Here is a 16702-nt window from a genome sequence, read left to right as displayed (position 1 = left end):
GATGGCTAGCTACTGTGTCTTATGGTGCATGAGCAGCCTCCACTGTGCTGTAAACAGCATATAAGTAGTCATATGATAAGCTTATTGTCCCAAGCCATCATCTAAGCTTCAAAATTTTTTAGTAATCATGGTTAGATGCTCAACCGAATGATAATTTTTTATTATTGCATAGTTATGTTACAAGGAACATGCTTTCTGGACCTATCCCGCCCTGGATCCAGAGCAGAAATACTCGCACGTAAGTTATTTTTCTTAATTTCTATTTGAATTACGTTAGAAATTTCATAATGTATTTATTATTCTTTCCTAGGACATTTGTACCTTTATGAACATAATTTTAATGCATACATATTATATTGAGAATTATGCTTAGTCCATCTTCTCTCCCTTGTCATACGAATGACTGAAATGATCAACTTTTACTGGCACTTCCAGTTTTTCCTTGTCTGTGAGAGCATAAAAAAAAGAAGAGATCTAGGCCATTATTTATATAATTTTGTAGGATTAATCTGTCTGTGGCCATAAAAGTAATCCTAGCTTTTGAAGAACTATACTGATGGGCAACAGATAAACAGACAATCATTCCCATAATTTATTGATTTCAGTACAGATATGTATGGATAAACAAACTATTTCCAATTGCAATATCTTTCAAGTTACTATCTATAACTTTGTAATAAAAATTCTAAAAATCTGTGCAAAGTTGTCTCAATGTTGAAAGAAGCTATCTTTGCATGCAGTGAATTTGATCTTTCTTACAACAATTTCACTGAAATCACTACGCCAACTAATTGTAAAGAAACACTGTAAGATTGACTTCCTTTTGCTTGTCTTTCCTTTAATTGAGCTTGCTGTTTATATGCTTTCACTTCATAACTTATAAAAAACTTCTGAGTTGGTTCTCCAGAAATTTGTTCAAAAGTTCTTGGGGAGGGAACAACTCGTAAGCTTCTACTTCATTAAACTCTTAAGACAGATATCTTTTCATTTTCTTCTCCTTTTCACTTCATTTTTAAGATAAGCTGATGGTTCTCTCTCACCAATCTGTCCAGGAAGCCTGTCGAGTGCCTCAGTGATTATTGTTCAAAAGGTACTCATGCTTCTGCATCAAATTTATGATACATGTGCTCCTCTTGTTTTGTACTTATGTTCATAGGAATTAGAGTTTGCAAGAGTTCTGATATTGTTAAAACTCTTCAATATTAAGACCAATGATTTGTTAGAGTTTTGGTGCTGTTAGGATATAGTTCGTTGATTAGTTTTCTTCATAATTAGATTAAGATAAGACCATTTAAAGCCACCTTGAATATTCAGAAATAAGAAGAACAAGAAGAAGAGAAAATGTTAGCTGCTGTTTTTTCCATGGAGTAAAAACTTATGCGAGTTTCTTGTTCAGCATCTATGACGTTTTATATTCAGTTGGATGTGCCAATGTAAGTGAAATTTATTTCTTGTTTTCCAAATGCTCATATTGATGACAGTAAACATTTTGACAATTCCGTATAGATCAATACTCGGTGCACATAAATTGTGGTGGATCAGAAACCACCGTTGGAAATACCATCTATGAAGCAGATGATGAGCCAGGAGGCGCAACAAAATATGTACCCAAAAGAGAGGTTTGGCAAATAAGTATCACAGGACATGTCTGGGAAGTTGAACCTTCAGAAGACGACTACATAGCACAAAATATGTCCATACTAAGAATGAACAACTCTCAACTGTACACAAAAGCTCGCCTCACTCCTTTGTCTCTCACATACCACGTGCGTTGTCTTGTTAATGGGAATTACAATGTGAAGCTTCACTTTGCTGAAATAGTAATGAGGGACAACAGATCCTTCTATAGTCTTGGAAGACGGATATTTGATGTTTATATTCAGGTATTAAAGATCACATATTAATTCCTTATTTAATTGGAAATGAATTGACTGAAGAATTGTTCTTGCAGGACAGAATTGTGTTGAAGGATTTTGATATTGAAAAGGCAGCCCAAGGGGTAGATAAGGTATACATTCATAATTCTACAGCGAAAGTTATAGATACAGCTTTAGAGATCCGCCTTCATTGGGCTGGGAAAGGGACAACAACGTCACCGAAAATTGGAATATACGGTCCACTAATATCGCCCATTGATATAGAATCAGGTAAGTCATACCTCTTATATTGTAAATTTTAATATAATATTCAATACTACATGGAGCATGTTGGCATGTAATGAAGTGGCATAGTAGTGAATAACTCTACAATCTAACATTAATTGCTTTTACTGCTCCTATTTCTACATAGAATTCAAGCCTCCTACGAAAGGCAAGAGGAAGAAGCTCATTGTGGCTGGGTCTGTGGTGTTGCTGTTGTTCCTCGTTTTCATACTTCTATCCGTGCTTTGGTGGAAAGGTTATCTGGGAGGAAGGAAATCAAGGGATCAAGGTACTGTTATGAACATTAGTTTGATTTGTGAATTCTAGTGTGCCTACTACCACATGCTTTCAACAATGAGAATTCCCAACCTCAAGATTGTGTACTCTATGATTGTGAACAAGCACATGTTTTCTTCCCTTTCACCGTGATGATTATGTGAAATTGTTTGTTCATGATATAATGGTTTTTTGTCACACGCTTGTCCTTTTCAACTTGGAATATGGCTCATGTTAAGCTGTCAGGGATGAGAATTTGGCACATCTAAGATCTGAACCGTATCATTTTAGTCTCTCATCGTCATACAAATGTGGAAGGCTGAGGTCTTATCACCATAAGTGACATGTTTTTTACAAGTTAGATTTTCTCTTATGAATCATTTGTGTGGCACAACTTATCCTCCTTGTTCCTTGGGCAGAACTTGTTGGGCTAGATCTGGTAACTGGTATCTTTACCTTCAAACAAATCAAAGCTGCAACAAATGACTTTGATCCAGCAAACAAACTTGGAGAAGGTGGTTTTGGCGTTGTCTACAAAGTAATGACAGCCTTCTCTTTCATCTAGCTACTTATTGATTACTTTCTTTTTCCTTCCATTCCATACCATGGAAGATTGACCTAAATGAATCGATTTCCTCATTTCTCTAAAATGATTCTCATTCCAGGGAGTACTATCAGATGGTACTATAATAGCAGTTAAGCAGCTATCAGCAAAATCAAAGCAAGGAAATCGTGAATTTGTGAACGAAATAGGCATGATTTCTGCTTTGCAACACCCAAATCTTGTTAGATTGTATGGATGTTGCATCAATGGGAAGCAACTACTACTGGTTTATGAATACATGGAAAACAATAGCCTTGCGCATGTTTTGTACGGTAGGCTATGCTCATTTCCTTGAAGTAGTAGCTTTTATAAGTTGATTTAAGAAACAAAAGGACATTGAATGGCATATAGAAAGAATTAAGGTAAAAAATTTGATTGGTTGGGCTGTGCATGCTGATTACAGGCAAAAAGGAGGGCCAACTAAATCTAGACTGGCCTACAAGGCAGAGGATTTGTGTTGATATAGCAAAAGGTCTAGCTTTCCTGCACGAGGAGTCCACACTCAAAATTGTTCACAGAGACATAAAAACTACCAATGTTCTCCTTGACGGGAACATGAATGCCAAAATATCTGATTTTGGCATGGCAAAGCTTGACGAGGAGGACAACACCCATATCTCCACCAGAGTTGCTGGAACAATGTGAGTTTCTGTTATCTCATTTCCTATCCAGCTAGCCTTTTCACATAGTCTTAGAAGTGCTGCAGCCATTCTTTTTCAAGTCATTCGGTTAAACAAAACTGATATGTGACTGCTCCTGTAGACCAATTATAATACAATAATTATGATACAGATGGGTATAATTCCTGAAAAGTCAGTACCATTACAAGTGAGTTGCTCCAAATTTAGCATTGTTTACTGTTTTTGCTAAGGTTGTGGTGTTATTCTTTCTGTGCAGGGGATACATGGCACCAGAATATGCTTTATATGGTCGCTTGACCTACAAGGCAGATGTTTACAGTTTCGGTATTGTCGCACTGGAAATTGTTGCTGGGATGAGCAACATGAGCTTCCAACATAATGAAAGTTTCGTATGCCTCCTAGATTGGGTAAGTTGTGTCATATCCATTTACTCCTTGCAGGCAACTTAAGCTCCAAAGCAGACTAGGTCAGGCTGCTTCAAGCCTGACATCTTCGAAGACAGAATACTTCTGAGAACCACCTTAACATTAATTCACTGCTAAAGTTGTCTCATCTAATCAAGAACGGACTCCTCGAACATGAGACAGTAAAACAGCTACATGTCTGTTTACTTTTGCCTTGTGGTTTATTTCAGGCGCTGAGTTTACAACAAAATGGAGACATAATGGAGCTTGTTGATCCAAGATTAGGGTCTGCCTTCAAGAAGAAAGAAGCAGCTAGGATGATTAAAGTAGCACTGCTATGCACAATTCAATCTCCCGCACTTAGACCTACAATGTCTGCCATAGTAAGAATGCTTGAAGGAAAGGGTGATGTTCAGGAATTAGTCGTGGATCCAAGTACATTTGGCGATTCATTGAGGTTTAAGAGCTTCCGAGGCAACTCTCAGAGTTTCCAAGGCAACTCTGATCAATCTTCAGTCCTGAGTATCGACGAAACTCGGTCCCTCGTGCGTTCATCAGATAGAACATGGGATGGTCCTTCATCTTCATCAGCCCAGGATCTGTATCCTGATCATTAATAATGATCCTAACATGTACGGATGCCCATTAATAGTCTTCTCAGAGTCACAATCTTACAGCTGAAATGAGTTTCACTTTGTGTAGAATTAAATAAATATCTTCAAATAAGCTGTATATGACTTGACAGAAGTCATAGGTTTGGTGTATTATAGTGTTTTGTATATTTTATTTAAAAATATATTAAAATATTGTTTGATTGTAAAAATAAACACTACCTTCACTGTTGGTGGATCGATATTTAATTTCGTGAAATAAACTGAATAAAAAATAAAATAAATCATGCGAAATCTGAAGGTTCTCTTTTTAAAAAAGATAAAAATTAGTGCAATCATAATATTTTTTACCCCCTACAAAATAATTATCAAAGCTGTCGTGATATTCCATTAATATAACTTATTGAATTTTAATTATTTTAATGGAAACAACAGAGTCCAAAATTCAATGGGTAGCATTATTTTTACCAACGCAATCTTAAAATAAAGGGTTGCTCTATCCCTTTAAACGAGTAATTATACTCGTTTTAACAAAGTAAAAAAATTAAAATTAATAATATATAATTATATTTTAAAATCTCACATAACAATTTAAATTATTAAATTAATATGATTCTTTAATACAATTACAATTTTTTAAATTATTTATTTTTATTTTTATTTTTTAAAGTTGCGAAGCAGCATAACTCTTTAAATTTTTTTATTAAAAAAAATTACTTAGGCAATATTTTATCCTAACTTTTTCATAATTTATATTTTATATTGCAGGTCAACACATAATTCATATGTCGATGAAACAACTAAAATATTCCTCAACTTTTTTCACCATTTCCTTTTTTTTATTTCTTTTCTTTATCCTCTCCAAGAGACTTTTGTGAAAAACTATACTAAGGGGTCTCTGGGTTAGAATATAACCTGTTTTTCATTACTTTTGTGGAAATTTATTTTTTGAAATATTATTATAATATATTTTTTAATAAAATTTATTTTTAAAAATAATTTCTATCAAACTTACAAACATCCTTGACAATAAAAACATCCCTGACAAAAATAAAATAGGGTTAAACAGTGATATTAGGGTTTAATTTAGACGTCACCCCTGACAAAAAAGAAAAAAGTTAGACAGTGATACTAAGGATTGATTTAGACACCGTTTGGCTCTGCATTTCAATCTGCGTTTGGATAAATTTCAATTTTTTTTTTGCTAAAATTGAGTGCGGTTTGTACCTTTTGGATCGTTTTGATGTGTTGATGTCAAAAATAATTTTTAAAAAATAAAAAAATATCATTGACATGTATTTCGACACGAAAAGCTATTTAAAAAGCAATCATTACCACACTGCCAAACACGCTCTTAGACTTCGAAGGCGGGTCTAGGACGGCAGGACCTGTACTAAAGTTCCTACTGTTAGCAAACAAAGCATTCATTTCACACGGTTGCATTCAAGGCTATCTCCTTCGGGCCATTCTATCCACAAGAATTGATTTACCATATGATCGGTTAACCTGATAAAACACTCGTCTGGACTGCGAATCCATTCCAGACAAAATCCTCCTTTAGCTCTTTGTTGTTTTGTATTTTGGGCAAGCAATTAAAATTGTTAGTTACTAATAAAACAAGAACCTTGACGATAGCTAGAGGGGCACTGGCTAGGTTATATGGTACCTGAATGGAATAAGATTAGCACTTGAAGAAGATGTTTATAGTTATGGAGTTGTGATCTTAAAGATCGTCTTTAGCAGAAGAAATATGGAAACTAACGTATCAAAACCAGAGGAAGAAGTTCTACTTTCTAACTGGGCATATGAACATTTGATTGAAAGAGAATTAGACAAGCTTCATCGTGGTGAATATGTAGACTGACAGAAATTGATGCATGTATGATGGTTGATAAAATATCTAAGTCAGAAGTTGTAAATTCTTAGCATACAGATACAGTAGCAAGGCCAAATGCTGGTCCCAACAAAAATAATTCGCTGCCACCAATTCACACCAAGCCAATAATTATGAAGTGAATTCTTGTATTTGTAAAATAAAAAATACAAAGCTACATGTTTATTATATTCTCACTGTCTAATGACCACATGCTATTTTAACAGACTAACACTACTACTAGGGTTACAACAAATTACTAAACCCAAAAGAGGTTTGAATCAAATTCCAAAATTTAAACTTTATATGCAAGGTGTGATAGTGAAATATAAAAGAGAAAGGTAAGGCATGAAAGAATCTTGGGCAATAAATCATCATACTTCATTGGAGATGCATCAGCAAAGTTCATAAATGGAACTAGCACCTCAATATCAGAACCAACCTTTACCCAATTTCGTTTATTAAAAGCAAATCTCTATCAATTCGGATTAAATTGAAAGGGATCACAGACCTCATCAGATGCATTATCGATAAATTTGGAATGTTGATGTTAGCTTCAACCACCCTCCATCGATACCAGAGTATTGCATTACATTCTTTAGATACTAAATTTGGAAACATGGCCAATTACCTAAAAATACTAAGGACTCCTTTATTTGTAGAAAATAGTTTATTTTAAAGTGTTTTTTGACAGTGTTATAGAAGATAAATTGAAAAGGTTTTTTTTTTTTTACTATACTATAAATAATAAATTGAAAATCACTTGTTAATGTTTTTTTTTTTTGAAGTTTATCTAACATATAGAGCATTAAATATAAACATTTAATAACTTACAATAAAAAATAAGATATAAAAAATATAATAATGGGAGTTGAGAATAATAGAATGTGTTAGGTTGTGCTTTAGCCAACCTTCCTATTTATATATACGTGGTAGAACACGGTAGTAACTGTAGGATTACAACGTTGAAATAATCCTATATTAATTTTCTGTGCAGATATATACATGCTATACATTCTATAATATGCCCCCTCAAGCTGAGGGTGGGGGATTGAACTGAAGTTTGAATTGAAAAGCAGTAAAGGATGCAACAAGAAGCAATTTAGTGAAGCCATCCGCAAATTGATCCTAAGAAGAAACAAAACAAATCTGAATCTCTTTCTTGGCGATGCGGTTGCGGACAAAGTGACAATCCACTTCCACATGTTTAATACGGGCATGGAAGATAGGATTTGCTGAGAGATAGGTTGCGCTAAGGTTATCACACCAAATGGTAGGAGCAGAAACTGAGGGAACCTGCAAATCTGTTAACAAGTATTGAAGCCAAATGACTTTAGCAGTACCATCAACAAGGGCTTTATACTCAGCCCCAATAGAGGAGCGAGCAACTGTGCGTTGCTTTTCGGATTTCCAAGAAATCGGCGTTTGACAAAAAAAAAGAAAGATAGCCACCAAATTTGCATCTGTAAATCCATGTAGAGCAAAAGAGGAGCCTCGAGTAATATGAAAACCATAAGTTGTCTTACCTTTAAGATAGTGTAGAATACGCTTAACAACGACCCAATGAGAATCTGTATGAGCATGCATAAACTAACAAACTCTATTAACAACAAAATAGATATCTGGACATGTGAAGGCAAGAAATTAAAGAGCACCCATGATTTGACGAAATCGTGTAGGATGAGAGAATGAATGATTCGGCAATATAGTAACTGTCGAAGGAGAGACTAGATTATCAACGGGTTTGCAAGAAGTCATACCAGCTCGAGTGATGATGTTAAGAATATATTTATGTTTACGCAACATTAAACCCATACTTGTAGACTGAACTTCAATACCCAGAAAGTAGTGAACAACACCTAAGTCACAAAGCTTGAACTTAGAACTTAGTAACTTGATTAGGTGATGAAGCATGGCAGAGTTTCTACCCGTAAGCAGAATATCATCAATATATATCAAGAGATAAAAGATATTAGTACCATCAAATAAGATAAACAGGAAAGTGTCAACCTTGGAAGCCTGGAAACCAATGGAGAAAAAAAACACTCAGACGAGTGTACCATGCTTTCGGTGCCTATTTTAAATCATACAATGATTTGTACAATTTGCACACATGAGATAGAAGAGAAGAGTCAACAAAACCTGGAGGCTGTTTTATGTAGACCTCTTCAGTAAGAACGCCATTGAGGAAGGCATTATGAATATCAAGCTGATGAATCTTCTAACTTCACAAAACCGCGATAGAGAAAACCAATCGGACGGTGGCCTGCTTAATAAATGGACTAAAGGTTTTAGAATAATCAATGCCTTCCTATTGGGTAAAACCTCTAGCAACAAGGTGCGCTTTATAGCGTTCAATACTACTATCAACACGATGTTTGATCCAATACACCCATCTACTGCTAACAACATTCATTGAAGGATGAAAGGGAAACAAAGACCAAGTGCGATTATAGCACAAAGTGGTGATCTTATCACACATAGCATTATGCCAAACTGCATACCGGTAAACATCAGAAAATGCAAAAGGCTCAGAAGAGGAAGAATGCAGCACTCGGGTGAAGACAGGGGTGGCGGCAGTTGAAGCAACCATATTAGCTATCTTCGACTGTCGCGGTCTAAGAATCATAGGATGCCTGCTGCTTACTGGTGGAGACGTAGAGAAAGATGGTGGCAAGGAAGAGACCTGTGGCAACTGATAAGAAGATAGATCAACTATAAGTTTCAGTCCAACTAGAGAGGATGATGAAAAAGTAGCCACAAGGATAGGACTGTCAGCAGAGGAGGGGCTGTAAGCAGAGACCGAATCTACAGTAACACTGGCCAAAAAGGGTGAATCAGAGGAAGGACTAGAGATTGCCCCAAGACCAGGAGGAGATGAGACCACTTGATGAGCTAAACTTGTATCATTATTGTTAGATAAACAAGCACGGGATGATGGGCAGGGGAGGGGCAGAGGCTGTGGTAAGGTGGCTGTTTGGAGTGGCAAAGCTGAATGCTGGTGGCTGTTTGAAGTGGGTATTGATGGGTGGTGGAGCAGAATAGCAAGAGTGACAGTATCAGGTTGGGTAGGGGTTGTGTTCGAGACCTTTACAATCTGTTTAGAATTATCAAAAGGAAACACATGTTCATAGAATCGAACATGATGAGAAATATAAATAAGGTGAGATGCAATGTCAAAACATCGTTAACCAAAGTGTAAGGAACTATAACCAAAGAACACATATGAAGAGGAACAAAAATCCAATTTATTATTATTATATGGATGCAAAAAAGAAAAACAGAGACACCCAAAAGTAGGCAAAAAATGATAATCAGGAGACCATTGAAATAAACAATCAAACGGAGATCCATGGGCAAGAACAGGAGTAGGCATGCGATTTATAAGATAAACATAGATTTCAAAAGCATAATTCCAAAACCAAAAAGGTGTTTTACATTGCCCTAGAAAAGTAAGTCCTATTTTCATAATTATGGCCTATGACGACGCTCTAACTTTGCCATTTTGTTCATTGAGTGTGAGGACAAATCAAACGATGATGGATACCAACAATCTAAAAAAGATGGATAGTTTGCGGTATTCACCGCCCTAATCAATTTGAATAGATTTTATTTTTAATGGAAATTGATGTTCAATTAGAGTCTGAAATTGATGAAAAACAGAGTAAACATCAGACTTGTCAACGAGAGGATAATACGATACATATTTAGTATAAACATAAACAAAGATAACAAATAATGATAGCCATCTAAAGAGAAGAGGGAGCAAGGCCCCACACATCACTAAAAATTAATTCAAGCGGAGCATAAGTGTTATGACTCGTAGGTCCTAAAGATAAACGCGATGATTTTCTTAAAGGACAACTTTGACATTGAAAATTATGACGTTTGTTGTTACAAATGATCTTATTTTTCGAGACTAACAATTGAAAAATACGTGAAGTAGAATGATCTAGTCGACGATGCCATAATCGGCAAAAACAGAAGTGCAGGGAGACCAATGGGCTAGAGGAACTAATGTGACGGAAGACTTGGTCAGGGCATAAAGACATCTTTACTAACCTGGGAGAAGGACTTTCATTGGTGTTGAGATCCTTGACATAAAACATACGAGGGTGAAATTTAAAATAAACATTATTATCAAGAAAAAATTTCTGAACAGAGAGCTGAGGTTTCGTGATTGCAGAAACATGAAGAACATTAGATAAGGTGAAAGAAAGATGTGGTGTATATATTTTTGTATGACCGAGATGAGATATAGGAAGGCCCTTACCATCACCAACATGCAAATTATCATTACCAAGATACGATTTTGAAGCAGTCAAGGTGGCAAGATCAGGTGTGACGTGTTGATTGGCACAAGTATTCAGAAACTAATCAGCAGAACCAGTTGAGGAGAGAATGCGCTGCACCAGATTTGTAGTAGGTTGTTGGCCATAACCCCGCTATTGGAGTTGAGGACAGTAGGGAGCGGTATGGTTGAAAATCTGACACAGTTGGCAGCGTGGATTCTACCCCCTATTGCACTGCCAATTTCCTAAAGGAGGAGCAGTAAGTGCCTTGCCTACTATTACCGAAGAAGGAGCTTTGGAAGCTGCGGTCATCAGGTTTGGAGCTAGCAAACTGGTTGCCTTTGTTGCTGGACTGGTTGGGTTGCCAGCCACCATTGAAGTGGCCCCTATTGCGACCAAAATTGCCTAAGGTCTGGCATTGCGCAACAAGGGCAGATGGTGGGGTGCTGGGTGTGGGCAGCAGAGGAGCATGTATGGAAATCAAAGATTTGTGAAGAAATTCATTCTTTAAGGAGATGATTGTGAAGATTTGTATACGATAAAGGTTCGGCCTTAGTAATAAGACTTGTAACTAAGTCTTTAAACTCTCCCTGAAGACCACAAAACACATATAAGTTGAATCTTCAAGCGAAATCGGCCGGCCAGTAGTGACCAATTCATCAAACAAGGCCTTAGCTTTTTGCATAAATTGAGTTACTGATTCATCACTCTGTCGAAGATCCTGAAGAGAGCCATAAAGTTGCATAATACGAGAGTTTGAGGTGGAAGCGAGAGCTCGCCAGGCAGAACAAGAGCTTTGGCAGCCAACAACAAGATGCAGAACCTCCATGGATAAGGAGGAAAGAAGAGCACTCAGAATAAGTTGATCATGTTGTTTCCAGTGAAGAAATACCAGATTTACTTGAAGAGAGGTACCATCTCCGACAAGAACATGTAAAGATGGACATGTGTTGGAGCCATCAACAAAACCAAAAACTCCTTGACCTAGGAGATACAACAGCATCTGCATAAGCCAATATAGATAATTGGTGTTTTTTTAATTTGAGGGAGATGACTTGGTGAGTGTGAGATAGGGAGATGATGCTTGTGGCAGCAGAGACAGAGGTTGCATCAGACGTAGGCTGCAAGAAGGGGTATTATAGGGGTTGAAGAGAAGTTGTTCATTAGCCACGACAGAGGAGAAAGCAAGCGGTGATGTAGCAGAGGAAGGCAGAGGAGCCGCTGCAGGAGAAGAAGTCTACACTGCCGATGCTACAAAAGAGGAAGAATTAATGGGCGGTTGTTCCATTGCAGAGGAGACTATGAGGAAACTGTTTTAATTATTTTAGGGCTTTAATACCAAGTTGAAAATAATAAAATGTGTTAGGTTCTGCTTTAGCCAACCTTCCTATTTATATATACGTTGTAGAATACGACAGTAATTGTAGGGATTACAATATTGGAATAATCCTATATTAATTTTCTATGCAGATATATGCATGCTATACATTCTATAATAATGGGAAAAAAGAGTTTATTGTAGTTTATTTTATAAAAATGCAACTGTAAACATATAATATAAATACTTTTAATATAATATTATAGACCTTGTTAAATATTTCTAAGTAATATTTATTAATATGTTTAGTTTTTATAATGAAAAATGAGAATCAGAATTTTAAATATATGCTTGTGAGAGTGTTTTAATAAATTATATGGAACGTGCAGATTTTGCAACACCTAGTAGGCCCATGCACAACTTATAACGCGATGTGAAATTATCGATCTCAGTATTACATCGTGGTTAAGAAATAATGTTTATGAATTCTTGAGCAAAATTAATTTTTTCATAGGTGAGATAATTCACTTAAAAATCGTGCGTAAAGAGCAATTTTATTAGTTGAATTTTTTATATTCACTTAAAAATATAAAAATACAGAGAATAAAAATCATAAATAAAATATTTTAATTATTTTTGTGCATTCTCTTATTTATTTATTGTTTTTCATTGTACTCTTATTTTTTTAAAATCTTTTTATTACATCTATATTTTTTTAAAATATAAATCTAAAAAATAATTAATAAAATATCATTAATTACTGGTGTGCACCACAAAATTTCCTCTCCCAAGCATGATAAGATTTTCATTTCAAAAGCAAGATCAATAAAGCAGCTATTTTGGATAATTTACTTAAATTATACCCTAATTGGATACTTATCTTTGAATTAAAAAAAGAAAATAAACTCGATTGTAGATTACTTTTAAAAACACATGCTTTCTCTTTCGCGACATTGAAACTTTTGGATGTCATATTGCTTGCGCCTTCTCTACTGAGTCGGGTATTTTTGCCCTATGACACTCCTAATTAATTTTTACCCATCTGCTACCACTTCATGCTTTCTTGTATAGACTCACTCCTTGCATTTCTGATTTAATCTCTTGGTAGTGAGTCTTTCGTGGTAACAAATTGCCAATGGAAAGTAGAGAACTCATTTCAAATGATTCTTAGACAAAAAAAACAAAAACGTGTATTTGTTTTTATGTTTCCAAATTACAAATACTTTTGAAAAAAATTGTATTTTTTATGTTTTTTTATTTCAAATTATTTTTTTAATATTTTGTTTTGATATGCTGATATTAAAATTATTTTTAAAAAATAAAATAATATTATTTTAATATATTTCTAAATAAATTTTTTTTTAAAAAAATAATTATTACAGTATTCTCATTAAAGCTTAATATTACAATAAAATTAATAGGCAGGTCCCTGGCTCCTTATCGAAATTGGATGACGTACTAAGTGGGTTGTTTAATCAAAGAAACAAAAAGGGATACATGATGTGCATGGCTCGAAGACATGACCCTCACATCTTCTGTCTTACTCTCTCACCTGAGGTTTAATGATTTACCATATTCATAAAAATGTAGATGATTTATTATTAAGATGGATACATGATGTGTTAAGTTGATAGTCACAAGTTTAAATCTCACTAGATATACCATCTAAAAGTTGATAGTCATTATGTGTTAAGAAACTAACACGGTGAGGCCTGAATGATCCGAGTTTAAAAAAATAGAGGAAGGATTGTATCTTAGAATCTTATCTAAAAGCTTTTATTTGAAGCGGTGTGTTAGAAAATAATATAAATTATATTTTGGAACCTTATCTAAAAGCTTAAGTTATTGGGTTGAGAAGATTCTTTGACAAAAATAACATGTAGATATACCATATTTTTAAGAAGCTAACACAGTGAGGACTGAACAATCCAGAGAAAAATATGGCAGAGGAAGAGAACAAAGCAGTGGAGATGGTTGTTGAATTAATTCTCTTCTTCTTGTTAGTATTACAAAACAAGGAGTAAGCACGCACTATACAATATGTGCAGGATGTAAATATATATGAATAAGAAATAGAGTAACGATTGACTTTCTATAGTTGTCTTTCTTTCTATAGTTACAGGATTTTCTAATTATGGAGGCTGATTTGTCTCTGATTTGTTGCCATTTTGGAGTATAGTAGCTGTTGGAGTATCTTCTTGATTATGGTGGCTGATTTGTTTCTGAATTGCATGCCATTGTAATTTCCATGTATGATAGTTGCCATTCTGGAGTGTAGTAGCCGTTGGAATATTTTCCCTACAATCTTGGATGCTGGCGTGACAGGAGTTGATCAAGATTTGATCAGGAGATGCTGTGATGTTGTTGCTGCTACTGCTTCGGTGATCCTACTGTTGTTGCTGATCCTCTGATGTTGCTGCTGTATTATTGCTAATACCCTCCCTCAAATGTTGTCGGGGTTGGTGGAAAAGTTTGTTTTGGAAACAAAGACGGGCAGCTTTGGATATTGGCTTAGTAAATAAATAGATCAGCTTTCTGATTAGAGACAGGAATGTGATTCGTAATAAGGTTCCCAAAAGCCACTTGTTCGTGTACAAAATGATAATCAAGCTCAATATGCTTGCTACGTGCATGGAAGACAGGATTGATCGTTATGTGGACAGCACTAATATTGTCACAATAGAGCACCGGTGGAGATATCAGTGGAAGGTGTAAATCACGAAGGATGTAGGTCAACCATGTAAGTTTTGCGGCAGTGTTGGCCATAGTGCGATATTCTGCTTCAGTGCTAGAGCGCGAGATGGTGTGTTGTTTCTTGGCACACCAGGAGATGAGATTACAACCAAGAAAAACACAGTAGCCAGTAGTCGAACGTCTTGTAGTAAGACATCCAACCCAATCAGCATCTGAAAAAGCAGATAAATGAAGCTTAGTAGTAGAAGTAAAATGCAGACCATTATTAATGGTTCCTTTGACATATCGTAAGATACGTCGAACCATTTTTAAATGAGCAGTTGTAGGAGCATGTATAGATTGAGAAACATAGTTAACACTAAAGGAGAGGTCTGGTTGAGTCAGTGTGAGGTACTGTAAGGAGCCAACAAGTCCTCGGAAGAAGCTGGCATCTTCCATTAGAGGTGTATTTGATGAATCTGTAGTTTTTGTTTCAAGTGGTGTACTCATTGGTTTACAGTCAACCATATCAGCACGTTCTAGAATTGTAAGGGCATAATGAGACTGTGATAAGTGAAGGCCACTTTGTGTTTGTGAAATTTTGATGCCAAGAAAATGATGAACATGTCCTAAGTCCTTCATGGAAAATTCCTGACTGAGGAGAGAGATGAAGTCTGCAACAAGTGTATCACCAATTCCTTTAAGGAGTATATCATCAACATAAAGTAGAAGAATGAGAGAACCATAATCAGAATGAAAAATAAATAAAGATGGATATGCTAAGCTGCAATGGAAACCATATTGGAGAAGGAAGGTACTGAAACGATCAAACCAAGCACGAGGTGCTTGTTTACGTCCATAAAGTGCACGTTGCAGCTTGCAAACATGTTGTGGAAGATGAGGGTTTGCCATTCCTGGTGGTTGTTCCATGTAGATGGTTTCAGATATTAAACCATGCAAAAATGCATTTTTAACGTCAAGTTGTCGTAAAGGCCAGTGATGGACAAGGGCTATAGAAATAATCAACCGAATGGTTCATGTCTTGACAACTAGAGAGAATGTTTCAGTATAATCTAGTCCATCAATCTGGTGATAACCTTTAGCAACAACACGAGCTTTGAGGCGATCCAAGGTTCCATCAGATTTGAGCTTGGTTTTAAATACCCATTTAGAACCTATGACATGCATATCGGTGGTGCAGGGTACCAGCTGCCATGTTTGGTTTTTATGTAAAGATGTGAGTTCATCCTCCATTGCTGCTTTCCATCCTGGGTGAACCGAGAGTGAGGGTCTTGTGTCCCGTTGAGTGGTTGAGGTGGGATAGTGCTGCTGCTGCTGATGACCTGAGGGATGTTGAACAATAAGGTCTGCTGCAGAGCTCAAGGAATCATAACTGAGAACGAATGTAATTTGTTGTGCTGAGTCATTGTCTATTGATCACTAGAGGTGTGGATTGTTTGTTGCTGGTGTTGCTGATCCTGTGCAGTTACTGTTCCAGAGGCAGCATCAGCTGGAGGAATAACTGTGGAAGAAGAACATGCTGGTTTGTTTGAAGACATTGGATGAAGCGTGGATGTAGGTAGAGAGCTCAAGCATGGTGGTTCTTCTAGTGTTTCAAGTGTATCTATAGGAGAACTTAAAACATGAATAGTTAGCCATGAGTCAAATATGGTAATGACATGGTCAGAAGAATTTGTATGGTTGCTGCTGCTAGGTTGTTTATATGGAAAAATTGATTCATTAAAGACTACATGTCGTGAGACAAAAAATTTCTTGCTTGTTGGATGAAAACATTTATAGCCTTTATATTGATCACTATAACCTACAAAAATACATGGAACACTTTTGGGATCAAATTTATTTTGTTTT

General features: G+C 35.8%; 1 protein-coding gene across 1 annotated transcript; it reads left to right on the top strand.

Annotated features, from left to right (window-relative positions):
* Positions 1-1571: 1571 nt before the first annotated feature.
* Positions 1572-4791, top strand: LOC118052613 (probable LRR receptor-like serine/threonine-protein kinase At1g07650). Its single transcript, XM_035063606.2, has 8 exons — positions 1572-1883; positions 1952-2147; positions 2290-2430; positions 2837-2955; positions 3083-3293; positions 3425-3662; positions 3919-4069; positions 4297-4791. The coding sequence occupies exons 1-8, from the start codon at positions 1692-1694 to the stop codon at positions 4681-4683; spliced, it is 1635 nt and encodes a 544-aa protein (XP_034919497.2). The 5' UTR covers positions 1572-1691; the 3' UTR covers positions 4684-4791.
* The last annotated feature ends 11911 nt before the right edge of the window (positions 4792-16702 follow it).

This window comes from Populus alba, chromosome 19 (assembly GCF_005239225.2).
Source record: "Populus alba chromosome 19, ASM523922v2, whole genome shotgun sequence".
NCBI classification, from domain to species: Eukaryota; Viridiplantae; Streptophyta; class Magnoliopsida; order Malpighiales; family Salicaceae; genus Populus; species Populus alba.
This window is presented reverse-complemented; position numbering and strand designations above follow the sequence as displayed.